At 36.1% G+C, this 25,975-nt stretch overlaps 1 protein-coding gene, 1 long non-coding RNA gene and 1 pseudogene across 2 annotated transcripts; 2 read left to right on the top strand and 1 right to left on the bottom strand.

Annotated features, from left to right (window-relative positions):
* Positions 1-1,623: 1,623 nt before the first annotated feature.
* LOC149407115 (xyloglucan endotransglucosylase protein 8 pseudogene) lies at positions 1,624-4,741 on the top strand (annotated as a pseudogene).
* A 7,814-nt stretch (positions 4,742-12,555) lies between these two features.
* LOC149407114 (xyloglucan endotransglucosylase protein 1-like) lies at positions 12,556-14,147 on the top strand. Its single transcript, XM_089611172.1, has 3 exons — positions 12,556-12,906; positions 13,356-13,549; positions 13,637-14,147. The coding sequence occupies exons 1-3, from the start codon at positions 12,625-12,627 to the stop codon at positions 14,037-14,039; spliced, it is 879 nt and encodes a 292-aa protein (XP_089467298.1). The 5' UTR covers positions 12,556-12,624; the 3' UTR covers positions 14,040-14,147.
* Positions 14,148-23,651: 9,504 nt separating this feature from the next.
* Positions 23,652-25,331, bottom strand: LOC149407113 (uncharacterized). The gene is made up of 2 exons (XR_016301450.1): positions 24,910-25,331; positions 23,652-24,012 (listed from the first exon to the last, which is right to left on the bottom strand). It is a non-coding gene; the product is annotated as an uncharacterized LOC149407113 (long non-coding RNA).
* Between the last annotated feature and the right edge of the window lie 644 nt (positions 25,332-25,975).

Here is a 25,975-nt window from a genome sequence, read left to right as displayed (position 1 = left end):
ACACGGCACTGGCTAGTTGCACGAGTTTTACATTTGACTCGGACTTCGTCCAACTTATATACAGGGTCTTCGTTCCCATAATCCCAGACACCACACACTTGTTGTCCGAATCTTGCGTACGATGCGATGAAGGGAGCCCCTCCCCCACTTCATCCTGTCGACGTCCTCGATGACTTGACTATCGACTCATTTTAATAGCTCCGATCTGCGGAGTCCTATTCACTTGCCATCGCACGCCTTTCTCTTTGCCTCGGAGAAATGACTTGATGTTGCCTTCACTGCTTCGACGAGCTTGGCATGCATATCTCTCAGGAATTCCTTCCGTCATTCCATCCCACTGGTAAGCTTCTTTCGGTATCCCCACTTGATCAGGGTCTCTTCGATGAACATCCCCTCTTGGGCTTTGTCTCAACTCTATCCACCACAAGGCCGCGCTCCCGCGACATGGTTAAGCTTCAAACCATCTAGACTTCCTAGCTTGTCTGCGGTGTTTCTACACGAAGGTTGCTGAGAATTGTTCTGTGACTGATCTTGGGACTCCAAAGCACATGGTCAATTAACACACCGACCCTCTTTACCAGCACGCCTTTGCGCGAGGCCTTTGCTACATTCAAGCATCCTGATCTATCTTTTGTGTGATGCTTGCTTTAGGTAGACCTACATGCCGGTCTTCACTCTCGAGAACAAGGTTACCTCGACCTTTCTTGCAACCAATGGCATCGGTCATTCTACCAATGATATCGAGGTCACGCGGACATACTGATGCATAATCTATGTTCGATCAATTCTGCATTCACCTTGAACACTCTCTTGAAGATGTTCAGGCTCTGATACCAACTGTCACGGGCCGACTTTTTTATGCCGAATACTACACCCGTGCGGCGCCAGGACTCTCCCAGTCGAGGCCAGCCTACCTTTCCTCGGTCTTCTTCATGAAAACCCTCGCGCACTTTGTGCTCACGGACACGGATATCCTGACGGGAACTACGTCCGAAGAGTCTTGCTCATAGCGACTAGAACTGCATCCCAGTGCCGAGGCTTGCCCGAGCAATACCTCGCTAACACTCGCCTCGTTACTAGGTTCCCTCGCGTCACCTCGGCTAATCCCGCATCAGCGCTCTCCCGCGTGACTCTCCACTCGGTTGCGTGTGCGATGCCTTAGCCAAGATCAAGTCATCATCCGTCCCCTTCACGATGGGCTATCGTATGCCTCTCCCGAGTAGGCGTACATGGGACTTAGGGCGGCACCCGCACCCAAAGTCCTTTACTCCGACATCCCGTCTCACAACTCATGCGAGTGGATGTCCGAAGGAGCAACTTGACTCACAGCCTAGCCCTTATCCTTTTGATACCCGCATGTCTCGCTCTTGCCATGCGTTTCAAGCTGTAAGTCCCGCGAATAGTGTCGGACCTCGGACTCCTCGCGTTAGGGACATTCCTACCGTCTGTGGCACGAGAATGTCCATTCGATGATTAATCCGACTCCCCTAGGGTCGACACTGAAAACCTGGGAATCTCTATGGAATAACCACCGTGTGGGATAGAGGGCGCGCAGTACTGCCTCCATGGCAATACTGGTCCGAGCCTATCCCAACTCGAACGACACACTAGTCCACTTCGACTATGTATGCCCGCCCCACGTGCCTATCTCTTTGGCACACGGGAAGCTCACTTCAGTCACTGAGACTGTCGGGTGGTGGAGAGCTTTACACCAAGGTACCCTGAATAGAGACCGTCAACATCCTGCCGTCCAACTTGTCATGACTCCCGTGAGTGACCGGGTCTTTGTCTTCGACTCCCGTCCGAGATCCCCTTAGACTTCCTAAGGAGATTTCCATCCGTGCGGGACGTTTGCCCATGCTTGGCACACGTTTCCCGCCCGTCTCGGGCCCCCAGTGGCCTCCCGACCGGTCGGCTCCCGGAGGACCGTGACAATTAGGGTAGTAATTTAAATTTTACATTATGATATTTACATGTGCAGGTAGTTGGAGACGAGTGTCCTTTTGAATTTTATTTTTTTACTCAGTTTTAGATTATGTATTGTCATTTTGGAGCTTTATAAGAGTCGTTTGTACTCGGTTTTTGAATTTTTACAAACCGGATTTGGATTTTAGAAACTGGATATCCATTTTATAAAACTGGATATTAAACTGGATCTGAAATTTTACAAACTGGATAACCGAATTTTAAAAATTGGATACTGGACTAGATACTGGATTTAAGAAACCGGATAACCGAATATTCGGATAACCGAATTTCGATTTTAGACTAAATTGGACCGGATACTGGACCGAGTTTTTAAAAACCGAAAATTCGGATTCGAATACTAAAAATTTCAAAAACCGAACCGAACCGATCCAGTTTCACCCCTAGCTAAATATTAGTTGATGTCATCTTTGGACTCTCCGGATTGAAATTAACTAAGCGATATATTCAATAGAAAAAATGGTACAAATAACCATTTGATATTTATTGATTAGCAAAATAGTCAAAGTTTCAGCTTTTCAGTAAAATAGTCAAATTTCATTTTAAAAAAAAATTAACAGCCAAGATTAAATTTTTTTAAGATTATTATAAATAATTTATCACTTTAAAAAAATTACTCTTGAGATAAAAAAAATTAAAATCAGATTGCTGCACATGTTTTGACTATTTCACTAAATTAAGATAAATTTTTGCTATTTTGCAAATTCATAACTTTTCATTATTTGGCTACATCACCCAATATTCAATATAGTTTTAGCAGCTAGATTTCTGGCAACTTAAAACCAAAAATAGTCTCTACTCTAGATTATTTCAACCGTTAATTAGGCTTCAATGATAGGGATATGCTTATAATTAGCGTATCACATTCTTATCCACCAACAGACCATTGGCCTGTATATAATCAAATCTAAATTAAGCCAAGTTCACCTTATGTAATAATAAAAATAAAAAAAGTCTCCATTGAAGCTCTCCTGGCATCAAACGATCAAACAATATGATTCGAGTATGCTTGTTCATGATCATTAGCTCTATAATAGGAGCATCTTCATCGAATATTCCGTCCCGTTTCGATCAAGTGTTTGACCGCACCGTTGGCCGGGCTGAGATGCTCAATGGAGGCACACTTGTGAAACTAAACCTCGACAGAGGTTCGCCGGTGGGGTCAGGTATTCATTCCAAATCCAAGGTCTTACACTGCAGACTCGACATGCAAATCAAGATCGCCCCAGGAAATACTGCTGGAGTTTTCACCAGTTTCTACGTAAGTGATCAGATCATAAAAAATTAAATTTAGAGACTATTTCGTATGACTAAATTGAAGTTTTTTTTTTCCATTGTCCATCAGCAAGTCTCTTTTCCACTTCCATGACAACGTATATGTCGTGAAATACTACATTTAATGACAAATATGTCATGCTAAAACTGTATGTAATAATAATTATAGTCATAAAAGTGAATAAAGGATTACTAATAGATAATGGTAAAAAAAATCCTTCTATTTAATTATATTTTGGGAATAATCCCTAAAATTTATACAATTTTTTTCACTTTTTTCTCTTGGCAGAATTAATATAAGAATTTTGTGTTTGTGGCATTGTAGTTAGCTTCAAGAGATCCAGCGGACGAAGAGATTAACTTCAACTTCATTCAAAACCCTAGAGGAAGATCATACATATTGGAAACGAACATAGCAACCAATGACAACGCGCATAGGATTCAACGAGTCCGTCTTTGGTTTGACCCTACCAAGGATTTTAACACTTACTCCATATTCTGGACCAGAAAAAACATTGTGTAAGTGACATTACCTGCGTTCTAAAATGGTATTTGATGATTCACTAACTTTATCTGTTCAATCACTGAAATTAAAAATATGTAACTTTTCTATTAAGTGTAACGACGGTTCGTCTCAAATCAATATATAGATTATAATTGCAGGACTGAATAAATATATGTGTGTATATATATATTTAAAATAAGTAACTTTTCTATTAAGTATCCCGACGGTTCGTCTCAAATCAATATATAGTTTATAATATTGCAGGACTGAATATATATATATATATATATATATATATATATATATATTATAAAGTCTATTTATTTTAGGTTCTAGCTAAGTAGCTGATTAAATGAAATGAAAATTTGTTATATAGTCAAAATAGTTAAATTTCGAAAATTGTGGAAATACCCGATTTCAATAATGTTTTAAGGATTGTATATTAATTCATACTTTTGTTGATAGTGTAATAAACAAATTGGACAAAATAACTTTGACTAGTTTATTAAAACATTTTTTTTACTATTTTACGAATCATTTAGGTTTAAATGGAAATTTTGTATAATTTTCTTGTAACGGCATGTTTGCAGATTCTATGTGAACGACATTGCGATTAGGATTTTCAACAACATGGAATCCTCCGGTGTTGGTTTTCCGAAACAGCCGGCGAGGATATATGCAAACATCATGGACATGTCGTTGCTAGGCTCGCCCCTTAAACCCAACTATTCGGCTGCTCCTTTCACCGTTCAACTAAGAAGCTACAAGTTTAGGAACGTTTGCGCTTGGTTTGGCCAGAAATCAAGCTGTGACTATCCCGGCTCAGGTGACACAAAGTGGCTTGACACGCGGCTCGATACACCGGGCATGAAGCAGTTTATTAAGCAGATTCAGAGTAAGATCATGACGTACAATTACTGCACTGACCGAAAAAAATACAATCGAGGCTTCCCTGCTGAATGCAAGGCAGTCTAGGCTTGGTCGAAGAGTTGCCGAAATCTACAATATTATATGATATGTTTGTTTGTTATATTTATAATCTTATTCTACCAGTTCTGATTTATGTTTGATATGGTGAAAATTAATTTGATGTGTGAAATTTTTTATAAAAAACACGAACAATAATGGGCATCGGGTGAGACTTTTGTCGCACCTGATTCCCGGCTAGTCGCACCCGTTGCCCTTCCGCACCAATTAACCTTATTTGTTGTAGTGAAAGTTTCTACGAAATATATTGAATTGGTTAGATTGTTTTTAGAGAATTTCTTGCTCGTAATTCTTTCCTCTTCTAAACCAGCAGCGATAAGACAGTATATCCATTCTTGTATTAAATAAATATGACCTCGTTGTTAATATTGTTTTTTGGTCAACACTTAGAAGCTTCCGTGGTATGATTTAGGGCTATACCCTATGACCGCATGTAGGTTGGAATGTGGTAAGTCTCCAATTCTCGGTGTCCTTGTCTCGTTGATTATTGATATTTGTGTTCTTCGTGCTCGTCTTTGAGTTCTTCAAGCCATCGTGTCTCTCACGTTCTTCGGATCGTCTTCGTGCTCCTTGCGTTCTTCGGATCTTCAAGTTCTCGAGTCTTCGATTCCTTCACGTTCTTTGGTCTTTGAGTTCTTCGTGCTCTTCGAGTCTCCGAGACTTCGAGCCTTCATGTTCTTCGCCAGCCTTTAAATCTTCGGTGTTTCACTTAGAGTATAAGAAACATGAACTTAGAGGGACGCACACGGTTTTCCGTCGGCGCGCGCTCCAAAACTCAGCATTAGTCATGTTGTATTGTGTTGTGATTGGTGAATTCAAGCTCGTCTTTAGATTTATTAGAGAGGGTGTTATGGTGAGAAATATGTAGAGTTTTCTCAAGTCAATACAGACTTATCTTGAGATGTGAATGGATGAGTTATTTATAGTGGTCCTTGAAGCTTATGAGGAGCTTTACCGTGTCTTGAAGACACATGGGATAAAGTATGGTCGTGAGGAATGGTTTGACGACCAAAAGTTGGAGTTGGCATCGATTATAGTAAAGTTGTCAGCCCAGGAAAGGGGTTTGGAGGCCATCTAGGGTTCGTGGCAGTGGGTTTTTGGAAGCCATTTGAGGCGGTTGAAGGCCATCTAGGGCTGGCGACAATGCGTATTTAGCGGCCATTAGAAGAGATTGCCGGTTCATGTGGAATTGATGGCAATAGGTGTCTAATGAAAAATTAAGGGGACTGGCGATCACAAGGTAAGTTGGTCAATGATTAAAGTATGCTTAGGTAGATAAACATAAAATCATATATGCAACTCATTGTAGACTGACAATTAGGAGCGTTCTGTATGTGGTACCATATATGACCTGGACAAATTGCGATTAATTACATGTTTTAAGCGACTGTATTGCAATCACAAATGATGGTAGTAGTATAAATCAACATAAATCCTGAGATGCTCTTAGAAATCAATGTTATATACTCGGCTCTTTGATTCATTCGTTCACAGCTACAAAAGATGCTTATACTTGTGTTTTGAGAGACCGGGGTATAATCAGTGATGAAAGAAAAACATCAAAAGTGGAATCCATCTATTAATAAAGAGATTCAATGTTCAGTCACCTTATAGCTGAATCCAAAATCAATCGATTGTCAACGCCTTTGTGCTATGAGTAGCAAAGTAATTATTCACGAGGGGATTAGTGGAACTCGGTGATTATTCCACAACACTTGGACAATCCGTTGTAGAAGATTTTCGTCGCGGCAAAAAACACACGTCGCCGCGGAGAGGATTCTACAACGGATAGTCTAAGCATTGTGGGAAATCTGAAATATATGAAATTTTACAACGCTTGTAGTAAGAGTTGTAGAAACACCATGCTTTCATAACGCTTAAGCATAAGCGTTGTAGAAACTAGGTGTAGTAAGCATTGTAGAAACACCATGCTTCCGCAACGCTTAGGCATAAGCGTTGTAAAAACACCAAGTTTCTACAACGCTTAGCCATAAGCGTTGTAAAAACACCCAGTTTCTACAACACTTATTTTAAGCGTTGTAGAATCCCTAGTTTCTACACTACTTAGCCATGAGCTTTGTAGAAAATGGGTTGTAGAATCCAACATTTGTAGTAGTGTAAACGACTCAAGGGTATAATGGTATATTTTACACTTCGTGTCATGAGTTGAACCTAGAGGTTCGGTCTTTGGATTTTAGGGGAATAGCTCCAAGATTTGATTAAACGAAGGAAGAGATGCAACAGTGTCTACACTCTCGCTCGTGTTCATCTAACTTTGATATATTAGGTCCATTGTCCCCGAATCGGCTCTGATAAAATGAGTTAGAATAGTCTTGAAGTAAATATGTGAATTTGACTACACACTCACTACTGCAACATGGTTGCAATATCTTTTGCATTCGTAATAAAGTACTTTATGAATAAGCTATTAATTGTCAAGTAGCTTTGGAATATCACTAAGATTTAAATGGGCTTGAAAAGTGAAATTTAAATAAGCCCACAAGGTCCAATAAAGCTTGTGGTATACGTGTACAACAAAATACATGAGCCTTGGATTTGTTTGATCAAAGCTCAATAGGATTGATTCTTTTCTCAAATAAAAATAAATATTATATATTAAATATAATCCGATTTGATGAGTATTCAATATGATATCTATTTATGAGAGTATCATGAATATATTCTCTTTTATTCTATTAATATAATAATACATCTTATTGTGAGAAACAAATAATATATTACTTATACTATTTAGATATGTGGGTATTAAATAAATATTAGATGTGATATACAAATAGTTTATTTATTAAAATATCTTGGAGATATTTGATTTATTTTATTCATAGAATAAATATCTCACATTAAATAGAAAAATATTAAACTGAATTAGGAAATTGCATATTCTATTAGGATAAGTTTGAAAGATATAAATAGGCTTAAGGTAAGAAGAAAATTGTTTAACGTAGAGTTTTTCACACTTGAAAAACGTCCTCCCCTCTCACTAGTTTTTGGTCAAATTTTCTCTCTGGTGGGAGTTGAGATTTTCGTTCATAACACTTTTCAAACAAAGAAAGAATTATTCCGACACTCTATTGCAATAATTAGTGAGAAAAGAGTTGGCTCACGACTTAGTTCTATCTCATTCGAAGAAACGGCTTGGAAGACTTAGTGTTGATCCATCATGAAGAACACGAAGAGCACAAGAAACACAAAGACTGTCTACCGGCATGGAAAATCAAAAAGTGGGATACTACTGTAAGTGTTCTAATCCCTTTTTATGTGTGTCTTATGGTTGTTTTGTCAGCCGCCCATTTCATTTAAATTAATGAGATTTTCTCAAGAGCTAAAACGACTATTTAGAGATAAAAGTATTTATCTAATAGGTTCGGTTGGAAAAGGGTCTTTTCCAATTTCTTTCTCCTTTCTCTTTAGTTGGATATGCAGTTTCTGGTTGGGTTGGATGTATAACTACGCAACGTTCCACCCCCAGTTATTTGTTCATGCTTGGTTCCAGTCCCGTTTCTTAGAAAAAAAAAGAAACAATCTACGATTTCTCATTCTTCTACTGAAGCAGAATATCACGCTTTTGTTGCGCTTATATCTGAATTACAACGGTTATGCTATCTTCTCAACTTGCTTTTCATAATTCACCTATTCAAGTCAACTGAGATAACCAATCAGTCATTCTCATCGCTTCAAATCATGTATTCCACGAATGCACCAAACATATTGAACTTGATTGTCAATTTGTTCGCGAAAAAAATTCAATCTGATCTTATTGTCCCATCTTTCATTCGTTTACATGACCAACTAGCAGACATCTCCACCAAACCACTTGAAGGGGACGCATTTCTTCAATTACGCAACAAGTTGAGTGTTCAATACATCTCTTCCCTGATTCCAACTTGAGCGGGGTATTGAAAATATTGAAGCCTTGATTACAGGATATTCAAATATTCAACGCATATCACCATTTATTATAAGATATATCCCATGATTCTAACTATTTACATTTATACTTTTTGGTTATTTCATATCTCATTAATCGTAGAGATTAAGTGTGACTGTAAAATACTGTACGTATAAATATCAACACCGTCGATGGAAATAATATATACCTTAATCATTTGAATTAATTTTCAACCACTGGATTATCGACCACAATTAAGAGTTAAAAATACCTTCATATGATACTCCCCCTAATAATAATAACAATATTTTATTCTCATCCGAAGTCATAAACTTTCGATCACATACGTATCAAATTTATATTTTAACTGGTAACAAATCATACTATTAATAATAAACAACAAAGTAACCCTTCATATACACCCTTAAAATGAACCAAACTTTCCCTAGTTTTAAACGGCCTACACATAACCAATGATAACTCTATTTTATAGGAGTTTTAGTGTCTCATAATCTCACAAAATCTCTATTCTCCATATAAAAGCTTCTTTGTTTTTTTTTTTTTGTAAAGATACTGATCATTTTCAAATGATCTTGCCATCAACAAACAAAATGATTTTGATCACTTCGTTAATGATCTAATCACTCATAGATGGTGCAATATCATCAACCAACCCGTCGGCCAGTCTCTCTCAAAACTTGTTCGACTCGCGGGTCCACACTCAGATACTCGATGGAGGCAAACTCGTTAACCTACTTCTCTATCCAAGCGAGGGCTCGAAAATTCAATCAAAATTCTAGATGATGTAAGGCAGGGACGAAGCCAGAAATGTAGATTAGGAGGACTAATTTGTAAAAAAAAAATCAGGGGGGCTGATTTATAAATTTTGATGGTAAAAAAATGTAAAAATAAAATAAAAAATGGGTAAAAAGTGCAAAAAAAAAAATTGAGGGGGGCTATAACCCCCTCTCACTCTCGTGTGGCTTCGTGCCCGATGTAAGGTAGAGTCGACCTACAGATCAAGCTCGTCCCCGGGGAAACAGCGCTATATTGATTGTGGTGGAAGCATATAATGAATTTTTTTATGAAATTAAAGTTAGGGCCGAAAGAAGTTGATAAAAGGACCACCTTGAAGATTGGCTTCACGTTCATGTCGATCGCAGCGGGACAACCATATATATTGCAAACATGGGTAGATTGTGAAATTAATAAACATGATATTAGACGGTTATTCAACTAGGTTGTTGTGACTACTTGTTGAACAATTGATTGATTTTATCCATGTAATTAAGACTTGTGATCAATCAAACATATGCAACGAAAGGTACATGAATATTAAGTTTAACTTAACTCCTCTTCGCAAACACATTCGTCTTGGATTCCTTCTGGATTCTGTGCAATCTAAGCTCTTCTTATATTTGAGACATCCTCTGACTTTCACTCACTCTTCTCCCGAAGATTCTTAGCACGTCAAGATGCAAAACATACGTTCTCACACTTTAGTACGATGGTACACAAGCGCGATGTGAGTTGATCTGAGTTTGTTTGTCGATGATGATCTCTTGAATAGAGAAAACAAACTCTAAGCTAAGGCTACGTGAATTTGCCAAACTGTAAAAGAACAACCAAACCATGTAAATCCCATGATATGTTTTATATGGCTAGGTTCCTAAACATTCGCGAAATCCAATAAGTCGGGTTCCCGAATCCGATCTTATTCGTCCAATAAAATTGAAATTAAAACAACGTGTTTTAGTTGATTTATTTTCGCGATTATGAAAAGACGCAAGTACCCTTAGATAAGTTGTTTGAACAACTTCTTGATGCTCTGACTTGAACAACCATATTACGATTTGTTTTGTCAAACATAACTATACCACAAAAGATCCAACAAATTGGTTGGATTCTAGCCTACAAGAATTTTGTCTTCGGTTCGACCCAGCAAAGGACTTCAATACTTACTCTATCTTATGGAACAAAAATGGCATTGTGTAAGTAAACTCAAAATTTCTTATCTTGTCTGTTTCTTTTGCTTATATTAAACCTAATACAATATATGTCCGCTCTTGATAATGGTGGCATGGAAATCGACATTCGAAATATAAAAACAAAAACAAAACACCGTGATGCTTACGAATTCTAGTTTAGATATGTTTGCAGATATTACGTGAACCATGTTCCGATTAGGATCGTAAGTGGTCTTGCCAGTAACAATTGGTAAAAAGCTCCTTTCACGGCTTCATTGAGAAATATTAAGCTTGACAAACTTAACTTGTGGTTGGTAACTAAGTCGACTTGCGACAATGCTCCTAGTGACCAAAATTGGCTTAATGAATGCCTTGATACTCCAGAAACTATGAAGGTGGTCAAGGAAAATTCATGACAAATATGCGATTTAAAGAGCACTGTACTGACAATCCTTATTGAGTGCAAGGCAAGCCAAAGCATATCGTTTGTATAGTTTAGTTTTGCAAACTACACAACTTATCAAAGGCTAAATAAACTCCAAGTTATATTAAATTGTTATTCAGTATTAATGATAGGATGTATCTTTATATAATTAAATCAGCAGAAAATACTTCCCAAAGGTTTTTACATATGTGTGGACACCAGAAGGTTGACGGGGGCATGTGTGGAATATTACTTTAGAAAAAATATACAACTTAAACTAAACTAAAAAATACATATCTAAAATATCAAATTTTAAATAAATAAAAATGAAAGGGCGTATTCAAATATATGAGGATAAACTAAGGGATTTTAATTTTTACTTATTTTTAAGCATATTAATATTCAAGTTCTCTGGTTACTTTCCAACTAACTAGTTTTTTTTTTGGAAAAATAGTATGAAATAGCCAATTTAAACTATGACTTTTGCAAAATAGGCATAGTTTCATTATGTATAACAAAATAGCCAATTGAGAGTACTACGACGTTTAATCCTGCCTCGATTAATTTTAATTCAGCCTTCATAAAGCTTACATTCTGTCTTTATAGTTCGTTGGGATTAAATTTAATCCAACCTAGATTAATCTTACTTTGGCTAGTTTGCTTATAATTGACAAACTATGGCTATTTTGTAAAAACTTAAGTTCTATTTAGTTATATAGTCGCTTGACCTTTTTTTTCTTATTCTTTTTAATTTAATTTGTTAATCACTTAGTATACATAGACATATTATAATAAATAAAAAAAATCAGGGGGCTAAATATGTGGCTTAGTGCCAGTATATTTATATATATATATATATATATATATATATATATATATATATATATTATGTTGGCGTGCTTAAATTACTATGCGTGTATAATGAAGTAGTTTGACAACCACTTATATAATGTTAGAAGAAGCCTAGGCAAGATCATGACGAAATAAATATCAGATTCCGGAAATAACCAAAAACAACGAGACGCGTATTATATTTCTGTACCCAGCTCGCACCGCCATGCTATACGCATATTAATATTGCGTAACAATTTATGCGCGTGAACCTTTTCCTAATTTCCTTTTTTTTTGTATATTTTGATTTATATATTCACACGCAGATCTAACAAGTATCGTTATATTATTTCCACATCCTTTTATCCAAGGCTTCTTCCTATGCACCCAACTTAGCTATAAAGAATCTATCTTTTCCCGCTGAGCCAATGAGAAACTTAAAATAAAAAATAAATATATAATTTAATCAACAAACTAAAGCCTTTCTTATTTGACTAATATTCTATATAGCTATTTGGTACGCAACCTGTTTTGTAGCTGGCGATAGTTTTGGACTCTCTTGACCAATGCCCATCCCTTCCATGTCATGGTTATATGGAATTACTATTCACACTCTTATTAAGTTTTTTTTTGTATATAAAGGCCTTTCATTTTCTACTTTCATCCAACAAAAACCATTTCTCTCTCCCCAGCTATAAGAAGCAAGCTATTCCTCTCATCCTTTAGCTCATATCAAATCATGTGTTCATTCTCGCTGTCCAAAATGCTTGTGGTTTGTTTGTTCATGGTGATTAGTTCACTAATGGGTGCAACTTCAGCCGGAAATTTTAACAAAGACTTTGACATCACTTGGGGCGATGGACGGGCGAAAATACTCAACGGAGGCCGAGATCTCACTCTCTCCCTCGACAAGGCTTCCGGTTCGGGTTTCCAGTCAAAGAACGAGTACTTGCTAGGCAGAATCGACATGCAAATCAAGCTCGTCCCCGGAAATTCAGCCGGCACTGTCACCGCTTATTATGTAAGTACACTTCAACAACATCTACTGGATTTAGCCGCGACATTTGTATCGTGGCTAAATCCACGTCGTTATTTTAAAATGAAATTTGAAGAGGTACAATTTAAGCCGCCTATTAATTCGCTTAAATTTGAGTTAGCCAAAGTAGTTATTTGTTTCCGCATGTCTAAGATTCCAATTTATTGTTTTGGTGAAGAAAAAAAAAAGTGCTAATACAATCAGCAGAGCCATTTGAGAATCCAGCAGCTAAATGCTCCTCTTTAACTTTCGAAAATTATAATTTTAACCCTAAAATTATATCAAGTTATATTTTTAGCTCAATTTTTTTATATATATTATTATTATTAAAATTTACCTCCTTTCCAATATTATTCATTTAAATTTGTCACTTAATACGATTCTTATATCTTTCTATTTAGTATCTGCTTCTCATTTCTATTACATATTTGCAGTTGTCTTCTCAAGGCCCTAGTCATGACGAGATCGACTTCGAGTTCTTGGGAAACTTGTCCGGAGATCCATACATTCTTCACACCAACGTGTTCAGCCAAGGAAAAGGCAACAGAGAACAGCAATTCCATCTTTGGTTTGACCCAACAAAGGCCTTCCACACTTACTCCCTCGTTTGGAACATTCACCGAATCATGTAAGCCATACGACTAATTAACATGCATGTCTCCCCTAATTAACTCGGTTGATGTTTATAAATGACACTAAAAGATTTTTGGGGCAGCTTTTACGTGGACAACATCCCGATTAGGGTTTACAACAACCTCGAATCCGAGGGAGTTCCGTTCCCAAAAGCGCAGCCGATGAGGATTCACGCGAGCTTGTGGAACGCCGATGACTGGGCGACGAGGGGCGGTTTGGTGAAGACCGACTGGTCGAAAGCTCCTTTCACGGCCTCTTTCCACAACTTCAACGCCGACGCTTGTGTCTGGTCCGCCGGGAGATCCAGCTGCGACTCCTCAAAAGCATTTGAGGCTGCCACGTGGAAGGATCAAGGGCTAGACGCCGCTGGCCGGAACAGGCTCCGGTGGGTCCAGCAGAAGCATATGGTGTACAATTACTGTTCTGACCTCAAACGCTTCCCACAGGGTCTCCCTCTTGAATGCAAGCGTTCTAGATTCCTGTAAGAGACAGACACAGAGAGAGAGAGGGGCTATAAAGTGAAACAGACAGTTATCTATTTACTTTCCTATATGCACTTCTACATATTGGCGTGAATGCGTGATATTTTTTTTTTATATATAAAGCTGTTGATGGATATAATTATTCATTTTTTTTTACGTGCTGTCTTTTTTTTTTTTCTTTTTTCTTTGGCATGTGGTCTAATGTTATACACGGATTCAAGTTTTAACAGATTTTTTATTTGATTTGTTTTTGTGCGTGTGGTCAACCGTCAACCCTTGTTCCTATGCAATTGCAAACTACCAGATTAGTAAGGAATCGGATAAGATTTATTATTAAAAAAAAGTAGTATTTAACCATTTAGAGTCTTTTAGCTATATAGCCATTTGACTTATAGCGTTCTGTATAATAGCCAATCTTTTATAAATTTTCTGCAAATAGTCACCTTAACTTATTTACGGCACTAAAAAAAAAAAAAAAAAACACCAAAATAGACAAGAATTTTTTGGGTATTTTTGTCATCTTGATTGTCGTAAATAAGTTGATGTGGTTATTTATAAAAAATTTACAAAAGGTTGGTTATCTAACAATTCTTAGACTTTCGGTGGCTTATTTGACTAATTTTTTTTATTTATATTACTATGCGTAGTTGCGTGCATGTGTGCGAGAGAGAGAGAGAGAGAGAGTCACTACAAGATATTCACTTCTAATTATTTGCGTGGCTTTTAATTTTAGAAAAGTCATTAATGTAAGAAAAATGAAACTAAAATCACGAATGCGATATTTAGTGTAATAAAAGTGAATGAAAACTAACAAGAGTTTATCAAAGTAATGAGTTACTTCTCTCATTGCCAATTGACTTTGAGATGAAACTCCATGATAATTTCACTTGGTATCAGAGCCGGTCTACTAACGTCAATTGCTTCCTCAACTCCGATCCCGACCAATCCGTTGATACTCGATCGCGAAAACTTCTTTTTATGGAGACCTCAAGTGCTAGCAACGACACGCGCACACGATCTCGATGGATTTATCGATGGCTCAAGACGCTGCCCTCCGCATGGAGCTTAGAGATATCTCCTCGTCAAAATCAATGCCAACAAGAACGGAAAACATCGTCCAAGCAGAAGCAACAACTCCTGAAGTTAGATCTAATCCAGATTTCTGCATCTGGCATCGCACCAATCAGGCTATCATATCCTGACTAATGTCCTCCGTCTCCAAGTCGATATTAGGTCATAGTGCAAGGTGTGCAAGGCTTCTGCAATTGCGAATCCAACTGTAATCGATCAAGAAAGGATCATTATCGATTAGCGGCTGAAGAACATAACTTTTATCGTTTCGTCGTTGTTTGTCGCTCGATTATCGCTGAAACGGCGCTTAGTTCGACTAAAAAAACGGCCTTCATATTTCGTTAATTTTTAAGCCAAAAAATGCAATAAAATCGAAGAAAAATGGAGGAAATCAGAGAAAGAGGCAAAGAGGATCGATTTTCGGTGTCCATAGAGAAGCGGTGGAGACCTTCACAACGCCAACGAGACTCAATCCTGGCGATTTGTGTTTTTTTTAATTTATTTTTCTCAAAATGACAATTTGAATTATCGACGGCTATGTAAAGTATTTGTTTTGTGTTGTCGACAATCAGAGGTCTCTAATGGAAAGAAAAACAGTTGGGTTAAATATAACATTATTGGGCTTTATATATGTGGGCTTCATTTTTTTATTGTAGCCCATTTCTTATAACGTTATATTGTTTAGAGAAATGGCCTTGATTAGTAGCAATTTTGATCATTTGGACCAAAATAATAGCAACTATGTTTTTGGACACTTTTACTAGTAACTGTAGACATCAAAGTATACAATTGCCATAAACTGTAGATTTACAAGTCTACAATTAACAATAATTATAGATATATATAAGTCTACATTTACTAGTAAAAGTGTCTAAAAACATAGTTGCTGCTATTTATGTCCAAAATATCAAAATTACTACTAGTTAAGTTCATTTCCCTATTGTTTAGCTGATTTAAAACTCTTATTGTAATTTCAGAAGGCAATTGTGGTGAGGATGAGTGGTGCATGGACTGGACTGGTTGTTTGAATCAAATAAAGTATTCGGCCTGCAGTGCCAATTAAAGTATGTATATTGTAATATTATATTTTTGATACACTGTTACTTTTCATTGTTATTAAGGAGCATTAATATATATATATATATATATATATATATATATATGCATATATCTATACAGTTATATATATATATATATATGTATTGGGTATAAATACGTTATGTGTAATTGAAATTAACGAGTTGTTGGTATTATATATTATATTGGTGCAAAAATAATTAGATATTGAAGATTATAAAATGTAGTCGACATAAATCTCAAGTTTAAAAATTAAAAGATATATATACATATATATAATATTATGTAACATTATTTCCTTTCGGTTTTCCATCGGTATGTCGATTTTCCATGGAAAACGGCATTTAAAAACGGCATATCAATTTCCCTTTTTCACATTTTTTCTGTTCGGTTTTCCGTCGGCATGACGAGTTTCCGTAAATCAGGAGGCAAAACGGCGTTAAAAATGACATTTCGAACCTTGGTCCTTAGAAGCCTCAACTCTGAATACAATTTTGTGGTTGCAAATTTGACTACAAGACCGGACTCGATCTCTCTCGTTGAAGCGCAATTCATCATTCAATGTCACGGAACTCGTCAGCTCTCATTATAACGGTCAATCTTGTATGTATTATTTCTCTCGCTACTTTACTAATTGACTTTCGCATCCAATTTTCTATAAGGCGATGTTGCTAGTTGGTCATTTTAAGATTTGGGCTTGACAAAATAGCCCAATTTGAGGTAAACTAGTCCAAAATTTTAAAAACACAAAAATACCCTTAAGCTAAACCCCAATACCGATTTTAGTTTACCCTAAAACACCATAGACGCATTTGAGCACAAAAAAAACCCTAAAATGCTCTCGACGCCATCGCATCTACGTCGAACACCGTCACCATCTCCGTCGACTTTGTCCCCTAAAACGCTTTCGATCTCCGTCGTTCGAGCTCGACATCTCCGTCGATCTCGTCGCCATTGTCGTCGATCGCTACCATCATCGATCTTCATTGCCACTATCCCCGTTGATCGGCATCACCATCGAATTCGATATCGTTGTCAATAGCCATCACCATCGTCGTCAATCTTTGACATTATCACTGTCCATCTCTTGTGCAAATTAACTTCTTCTTCTTCTTCTTCTTCTTTGATTTGAGTATTTGTGATACACGATTAATGTTTTTGAATTAAATTTTATGAGCTTATTTGTTTGTTATAAAAAAGTGAATTAAATATTTTGAAATCGGGATTAAATGTTTCAACACTTCGTTGTCTTCCCGTAGCAAATGACTAGGTCAAAGAAATACTTCTATCATTTTATTACCATTTTGTTGTCTGTTTAGATGGAGGATTCAAAAGTTGATTTCTAGCTAGTTTTTTTTTTCTGCTATAGAAATGTGTTAAATTTTTTTTAAGGTATGATTAAATGTGTTGAAATCATGTACCTTGCCTAAAAAAGGATTTTTTGTAAATAATCTTTTTCTATTATTTGTGTGGTTTGAAACTGGATTAAAAAATTGAAGACATGATTAAATGTTTTGAAATTTTGTTGTCGGGTTTCGACGATGGAATTAGTTTTGAAATTGTCTGACATAGAAAATGCATTAAAAAAACAGTGAATTAAATTTTGGGACACCTAAATTAATTATTTTTAAACCCTGGAAAAACGATTGATGAAATCAAAATAGACAATTTTGAAAACGGTGATGGATCGAAATTGGGTTTACGAGCTATAGGAATTATACCCAAATATAAAGAGGTATGTTAGTATTTTTACACTATAAATGGCTATTATGCAATAGCTTATAAAATTTTGGCTATTTTCCAAAAGAATTGGTTTAAAATTAACTACTACATCCGAAAATTCCTTTTCTATGTTCAAATGGGTCAACGATAAGACTTTCTCAAATATAATCTCCAACGTAACACTTCATGCACATCCTTTTATCGCAACAGACCTTCTCTAGTAGTTAATTATAAACAGCCTAAACATAGCCAAATGATATAAACAGCCTAAACATAGCCAATGATAGAAAGCAAACACTAGCTTCTTATTATCAAATAAAGATCTCATTTTTAAAGGAAATCTATCAAGAAAGTATTATCGCCCAAAGGTCTTGACATCAACCAAAATGATGTCCATTACATTGTTAACGATCATTAGCTCACTAATAATTGGAGCAACGTCTTCAACCACAAAGCCAGTCTCTCTCTCTCCAACCTTTTTCCAAACTTTGGGCCACCCTCGGATCTATAATGGAGGTACACTCGCGGACCTAATCCTCACCCAAAAGGGCGGTGACTCGGCTTTTCAATCCACCTTCAAAGTTGTTTAGGGAAGAGTTGACGTACAAATGAAGCGAAATGCAAATCATAATATTCATTCTTATGTTAATCGAAATGAAAAACAAGAACTACTTTTTCTCGAAATATGGACAAATGGAAGCTTAACTCCCAAAGAAGCACTTCACGAAGCCTCCCGAAATTTGATTGATTTATTTATTCCCTTTTTAAATGCAGAAGAAGAGATTCTGCCGGAACATCGACCGAATTCTTTGTAAATAACTAATAACATTTATTTTATATTTGTCCTATTTTCTATTTAGAAGCTAAAACATATTATCAGGAAGTCCCACATCGACTAGGGATGTATCATTTGTGTTCCTTATAAATGTCATGAGTTACTCCTCATATTGTCAAGCTTGGTTTTAGATGAAACCTCATGATACTTTAACATGGTATCAGAGCCAAACCCATTCTCGATGTTGGGCCACCCGTTTCTACAAACTTCACGCACCAGTTGTTCAATCCTGGGCGTGAGGGGGGTGTATCAGGAAGTCTCACATCGACTAGGGATGTATCATTTGTGCTCCTTATAAAGGTCATGAGTTACTCCTCCTATTGCCAATTGGTTTTAAGATGGAACATCATGATACTTTAACACATATTAACAGTTGGCAGTACGAGAGGAGTAATCAATATTGACCTTGTGAATTTCTATGAAAATGTAGTTAGGTGCGAAAGAACCTGATCAAGCGAGGGGCTTCCAGATTGGGTTCAAGTTCTTGGGTAACGTATCAGGACAGCCATACACATTGCACACATGCGTACGTTGGGCCGATGGACATTCGTACACTAGGATTCAAGAATACCGTCTTTGGTTCGACCCAACAAAGGACTTCAATACCTACTCTATCCTTCGAAACAGAAACAGCATTGTGTAAGTCACATATGGTTCCCTAATTAACCCCATATTATAAACTCATGTTTATTTAATTTTCTAATCAAACCAATAACAATAGAAGGATGGGCTGAACAAAAAAAAAAATGAGTGTTTTTTTTTTTTTGGGAAATGGCCATAGCTATGAGTAAATTTAGACAAATTTCTTCTTTTCCAAAAAAATATTAAAAAAATATAAAAAAAAATAAAAAAAATAAAGGACACGCCTATGAGTGTTTTGTGACAATATTGTCACAAAACAGTCAATTTTGTGACAATGTGTCCTTTTTTATGTAGGAAAAAAAAAAAAGATACTTTCCTAAATTTATTCAGATTTGTCCATCTCCCAGTTTTTTTTCCCTCTCATAAGCCAACCAAAGCAATCCGTCTCAGTTTTGTAGGGATGGATATATAAAATCCAATAAATTTTTTGATGAAATTACTATATTGTAGTTCACTTAATATATTACATGACAATACACGAGTATGAATAGTTATAATCTTTCATTTTATCATACAAATTGATTTTGTAAAAAATTTGAATACGCTTATTTCTTTATTTTCATTTCATTCCCTTCTCACATTTCCTTTGCTCTCCTACCAAACATAACCTAGAAAGTAAAGATAAAGATAAAAATAAACATCAGGACACTTATCAGTCAGTTGTGTTTGCAGATACTTCGTGAATAACACCCCAATTAGGATCGTAAGCATCGTCGGACCAAACGCATTTAAATTACCAAACAATATACCATTGAAGATCTATGCGCGAATCGTTTATGCGTCCAACTGGGCTACTAGAGATGGGAAAGTGAATCTGAAGTGGGAACATGCTCCGTTTATCGCTTCAGTGAGAAGCATGAAACTCAACAAAGCCTGTTTGTGGTTGGGAAGTAAGTCGAGTTGTGACGGAAATCCTAGTGACCAAAATTGGTTGAGTCAACGTGTAGATACTCCGGGCATGAACTCGATAGTAAAGGCAATTGAGGGCAAGTACATGATTCACAAATCATCCATCTGACGAATGCGATGAGATCCCTCTTTGATGCAACTCGCATCCACAAAATTATTATTTATACACTTTGTATTGTATACCAACATATAACTGAAATGTTTGGAGCTTTGTCAGTTATTATGTCATCTATTCTCTTTACTAATGATAATTTTATCTTGAAAATATTCAAATATATATGTATATATATATATATATATATATATATATGTGTGTGTGTGTGTGTGTGTATGTGTGTATGTATGTATGTATGTAATTGCTTATTTGTAATTATTCAATTGTGAGAACCTAATATTTGACAAAGTCGAAGCTACCTTAAGACCACGGCGGCCTGGACATTTAAAAATTAAATTTTTTTCATCCCTGAATTTTTAAATCAAACCTTTTACTCTAGTTTTTACATTCTAGCAAAAAATTATATAATTTGTTCATATTTACTCCCCTAAATAGTGCTTTTCTTACACATCTCTTATAAATTTAGAATAATTTTTTTTAACCAAATTTGCCCCCGACTACAAATCCTAGCTAGCCCTGCCATTAAATATTGATCCCTACAAATCTCACTTCGCTTATTTATTTGTAAATAGAATAGTTTTAACATTTGTAATCAATTGCAATTCAGTTTCTATATTTCCGGTTTGTTATAAGAGAACATGGTGTCGAATAAATCATGGCACTAAATCAAATTTCAGTTTAATTCAAATTTGGTGACCAATACGGATTTTGGTCGCGCATGAAATGTTGGAAGTATTTCCTAAAAGCTCATTAGTAGACTTTGTCTTGTCACACGAAAATAAACAATTATTTAATGTTTCGGGCGGCCGACCCAAAGCTGGACCAAGTGACCGCACCCGAGTCAGCTGGGAGAAACTCGAAAGTCACGAGTTGTCGCTCCTCTAGCTTGAAGGTGTTCTTCGCTCGTCGTGGAGATTTGAGAATAAGAAAAAGAGAGATCAAGATTAGAGGGGCGCAAAGGCAGTGCCTCTGCTACGCGCTCCTACATTTAACATTAGTTTGATTGCTATGTGAGGTGAGGGGTCAATATTCGTTAGTGAATATTTAGAAAGATTGTATGCTCGACAGAGGAAACACAATACGGAGGTTCTTTAGCAGCGTTTCAGAACTCTAGAATCGAGTAATCTTGAAAGAGGATTGTGTGTGTACCTCTCTCCCTCTCTGAGGAGAGGTATTTATAGTGCTTGGGAGGCTGAGGAGAGCCTATTGGTTGTTTGACATGGAGCACGCGATGTAATTTGGTGAGCACGGGGGCATGGATCAGCGTGCCGCGCCAGATGGTGGACGTGGCTCGCCGAGGTTAGCGCGCGCTGTCCACACCTGATTTTTCAAGAGCGTGTGATGAAGGGTTTCCTCATCTCACAGGCGCGGCGCGCCAAGCCTTTTGTGCGCGCGCCTTGGTGTGGCATGTGTGCGTGCTCTGACTCGCGGTCGGGCTTGAGCTTGATTTTTGGGCCCGTTTTGAGTGGGCGTTGGCTTTTTTTGGCCTTCATGGTATTCTTTAGTGGCCCGGCCCGTTGGTCCTTAGGACTCGAAATTCGATGCGGATCGTATTGAATTTAATGTTTCGGATTTTCTGAGAATGACCGACAAAACTTTGTATGTGGGAAATTATGTTGTCCAATTATAATACCTATCAAGGGTTTAATAATAATAAGAATATATCATATTGGTTAAATAAAAAAGAGTAAATACTTATCATAGCCTGATGGTGGGTAAATATAAATACGAATCCTAAGTATTGGTTCTCTCTTAACTCATTGCGTAGTTTTCCTAAGAGAGAGAGAGTGTTTGAAATTTCATATATTTATGAGATTTGGTTTGTCGAATTTTTTCTACCAATCTCTATATGTGTAATGTTGTTGGAGATCTTTGTTGAATTTTCTACGTTTGAGGTCGGAGACGGTCGAGATGACCTAACTCTTTGCTTTTACTGGTTCACTTGTTTTCCAATTCATGTTCAGATCGGAATCTATCTAATTTATTGCGCAAAAAAACAATCACAAATAATTGTATTCATAACAGTCGAAACACGTTGAATAGTGAGTCGCACTCTATCATTTTTATTACATACATGAATTATAGTAAAAATTGTAAATTAAAGTCATTGTGACGCATATGGATTGTCTTCGGATGACGACACCCCTGTGAGCTCGTTTGTTGTAGTAGCCTTCGATTCCTTGCTCAGTTGCATGCTTTTTTTTCGAACCAACACTTTAGCCTTTCAAGTCATTCTCTAGGCATAGAGGGATGAGTTAACTCCTTGTTTTCATGAATTGAATCAACACAAGTTCGTTGAGACAATTAAAACAAGTTTTTGAGAAGAGCATTGCTCTTTAGCAGCGCATCAGCGGACATCGGTAGTGTATTCATATTAAATATGAGAGGACTCCAAAAAAAAATACTTAAAGAGAATATATGGCTGCTAATGATAGTGAAAATGAATCGCTTTTTGAGAATGAGGTTTAAAACAAGGATCTCAATGAATTCAAGTTTAGTGGAGACATTACCGAAGGAGAACGTATTGGATTTGAACATATAGCAAACCTTTACTACGCCATAACCTATTTTAAGTTTTAACTTTTAACCAATGAATCAAGTCATTTTTAACTTTTAACCAATGAATCAAGTCATTTTCTTTCAAGTGCATAGATTTTATTTCAAATCACACTCAGTGCGTATCTTCTTCCGGAAAATCTAGAGAGAGTTTATGCATTAATGATCTTCTACAGCTTATCTTCTCTCCCTCGAGCATATACTAGTTTCATCTTTCAATGACAACCACTAAATAAATATAATATTAATAAAAATCAGTCTTTTATGATCCTACACTCCTACACATCTAATCAAATAAAATAACCGTTGTGTAAGTCAAACAAAGTGATGGAATCTCTAAACAGATTTGGAGTATCTCAACTCTCAAATGTCTCTTTTATGATTTAGGCCATTCTTTGAGTATCTCTTTTGAAAACATAAAGACATTTTTACTTGTTTTTCTCTTCTTTGTCATCTTTGGTTACGGCTCTGACCTCTTTCCTTTCTCTAGTCCAATCGAACATTGCTCTGTAGCGCCATCAAATATAAATGCCTGACACTTTCAATACATATATATATATATATATATATTATATTGTCACCTATATGAACTCTGAGTCATGCCAGGCCTAGCTAGCTCTTCATCGTCATCATATATAATGGGCTTTTGGAAAGAAAAAGGGGATAATATTATAGTTACATTTCCAACGATTGCAATGATAGTACACTTGAAAAGTAAAATTTAAAACAATCAACCGTGTCATTTCCTTTCATAATTTCATTCACTCACCAAAATCTGTGGGCATAATCGGAAATAAAAAAATTCTATTTTTTGAGGCTGTTATCAAAGCGAGCATAGAGAGATTAAACTATGTGGAAAACGAAAGTGTTTATACACTTGGTTACAACACAAAGTAGTCAAATCCAATACCACGACTATTGACAAGCTCAACGGACCAATGAGGCTTCATTCCTTACCAGCAAGGCTAGAGAGAGAGAGAGAGGATCACATAGCCAAGCCCAAGCGGTGCTTAAAGTGAGAGACACCCAAATCCCTTAACATGTCACACCTTCAGACACAAAAAGAGTTTAATATGAGTTTGGTTTTGGGAGTGATAAATTGATAATACAGAGCTGTGTATCAAGTGTAAAATGGACAAAAGTGACAAGATCCCATATTTTAGGGCCGTAGTCAAAAGCAGCTTTTTTCAGCTTTCAAATCTTAGACTCTGGTTGATTTCGAATAAAACTCTAACCGGAAAAGACAAGGGAGGTCTCTGATCAATCAGTCAATCGATCACAAACTCATTGTTTTATCTCACCCGAATTCCTGATCAAATTTTGTAGATGTTATTGATATATTATTGAACATTTTCTCTAATCAACATGGATTTTTCCCAAATTCCATGTTCGTTTTGTTTTTTAGTCCTAAACTAAAGTATCGAACTGATAGCCAAGTGACATTGATTGACAAAAAAAAAAAAATTACTTTTACTCAAGTGTGATAGCAAATTTGTACACGGAGGAACTGAGCTATCAAAACACTAAATTTGGTGAAATGGCTTAACAATAAACTAAACTTCCGTACGATTCCACAAAACTAACCAATACAGCCAAAAAAAAAAGAGTTCACACTTCAACTTCAAGATCAAAACTTGAACCGTCAACATTATTTTCATGTCGAAACACTGAGGCAAGCAATGAAGCGAGTGGGAGAATAAAGAGAAAAGATAAATAACAACAAAAAGAACATAACAGAAACAGCATGTGAATAGTTATACAAAGTACTGAAACCCATATTGTACTTTACCTAAGTTCTTCAGATATTCGTCTCTTGTTTGTCTAAAATCCCACAAACCAGAATAAATAGTGTAAATAAAAGTAAAAAAAACAAAACAATCAAACCAACAAACATTATAATGATAAATGAATGAAAGGAAATTTCTTCTCTGGAAAGCTGAAACTACCTTGCAAAGCTGAAACCAGAGGCCATGAAAAGCTGCTTCCAAGAGACGAACCGTGAAGAAGAAGAGGTATGAAATGCCATCTCAAAAAAAAAAAAAAAAAATAGAACCTTGCTTTGCTTTTCTTTTCCGTTGGACTTTTCTTTCTTTTTATTTCCCTCTTCATGCACATATACACATACAAACCATTTTCTCTCTCACTTTGTTTTCTCTCTGTACATATACACAGAGAGAGAGAGAGAGAGAGACACAGTCAAACACCAAAGCAGAGAGAAAAATAAAGGGAGAGAGAGTGAGACTGTGACAAGCGTGTTTTGTTGTGTGTGTCTCTGTCTGTAGTTTTGTTCTTTCTCGCTCTCTGATCTCTCTCTCTCTCTCTCTCTCTGTAGCTTTGCTTTAAGTTGATCTTTGGGTTTAATGAGGGTTTTAGGATTTTGCACGAATCACGAGACCAAGAGCAACTCTATATCCGCACATTGCCCAATATATTTTGGATTATTCCCAATCTTACCCTCCACACCACACTATTTGTGAAGTTCAAACTTTTTAAATCACCCCTCACGTTTAATGATACATTTTCGGTTAAGGAAATATTTTTGATTTATTTTTAAATTAAATTAATCGATTATTATTAACGTTAATTATTATTTCAAATAAAATTAACGGTTGCATTAATATAATCAGTTAGTTTTTAGATAACCAAATTGAATTTAAATTTACAATTATTAATTAAAAATTAATATAATATATGATTTGTCAATTTAAATTAAGTTTTTTAACTTTAAATATAACTAATTATTTCTATTAACAAAATTAAATTTGAATTCGACCTAAATTTATTACGAATTAAAAAATAATCTTATGAAATAAGTATATCAATTTACTAATTGATTCAATTAAATTAAATGATATTAATTTCTAAAATAAATTTAGAATTTAAATAAATAAATTATTTGGTTAATTCGATAATTTTCGGTTCACCTAATCAAATTTTATTTCGGCTAAACGTTAACTTAGGTTAATTAAATTCTCATCATATAAATAAAAGAGGGGAGAGAGGTAATATAGA

This window comes from Urtica dioica, chromosome 1, assembly GCF_054948205.1.
Source record: "Urtica dioica subsp. dioica isolate 48M chromosome 1, U.dioica_male_clone48M_v1_H2, whole genome shotgun sequence".
NCBI lineage: Eukaryota > Viridiplantae > Streptophyta > Magnoliopsida > Rosales > Urticaceae > Urtica > Urtica dioica.
The sequence above is the reverse complement of the archived record's forward strand: the minus strand, read 5'-3'. Positions and strand labels throughout refer to the sequence as shown.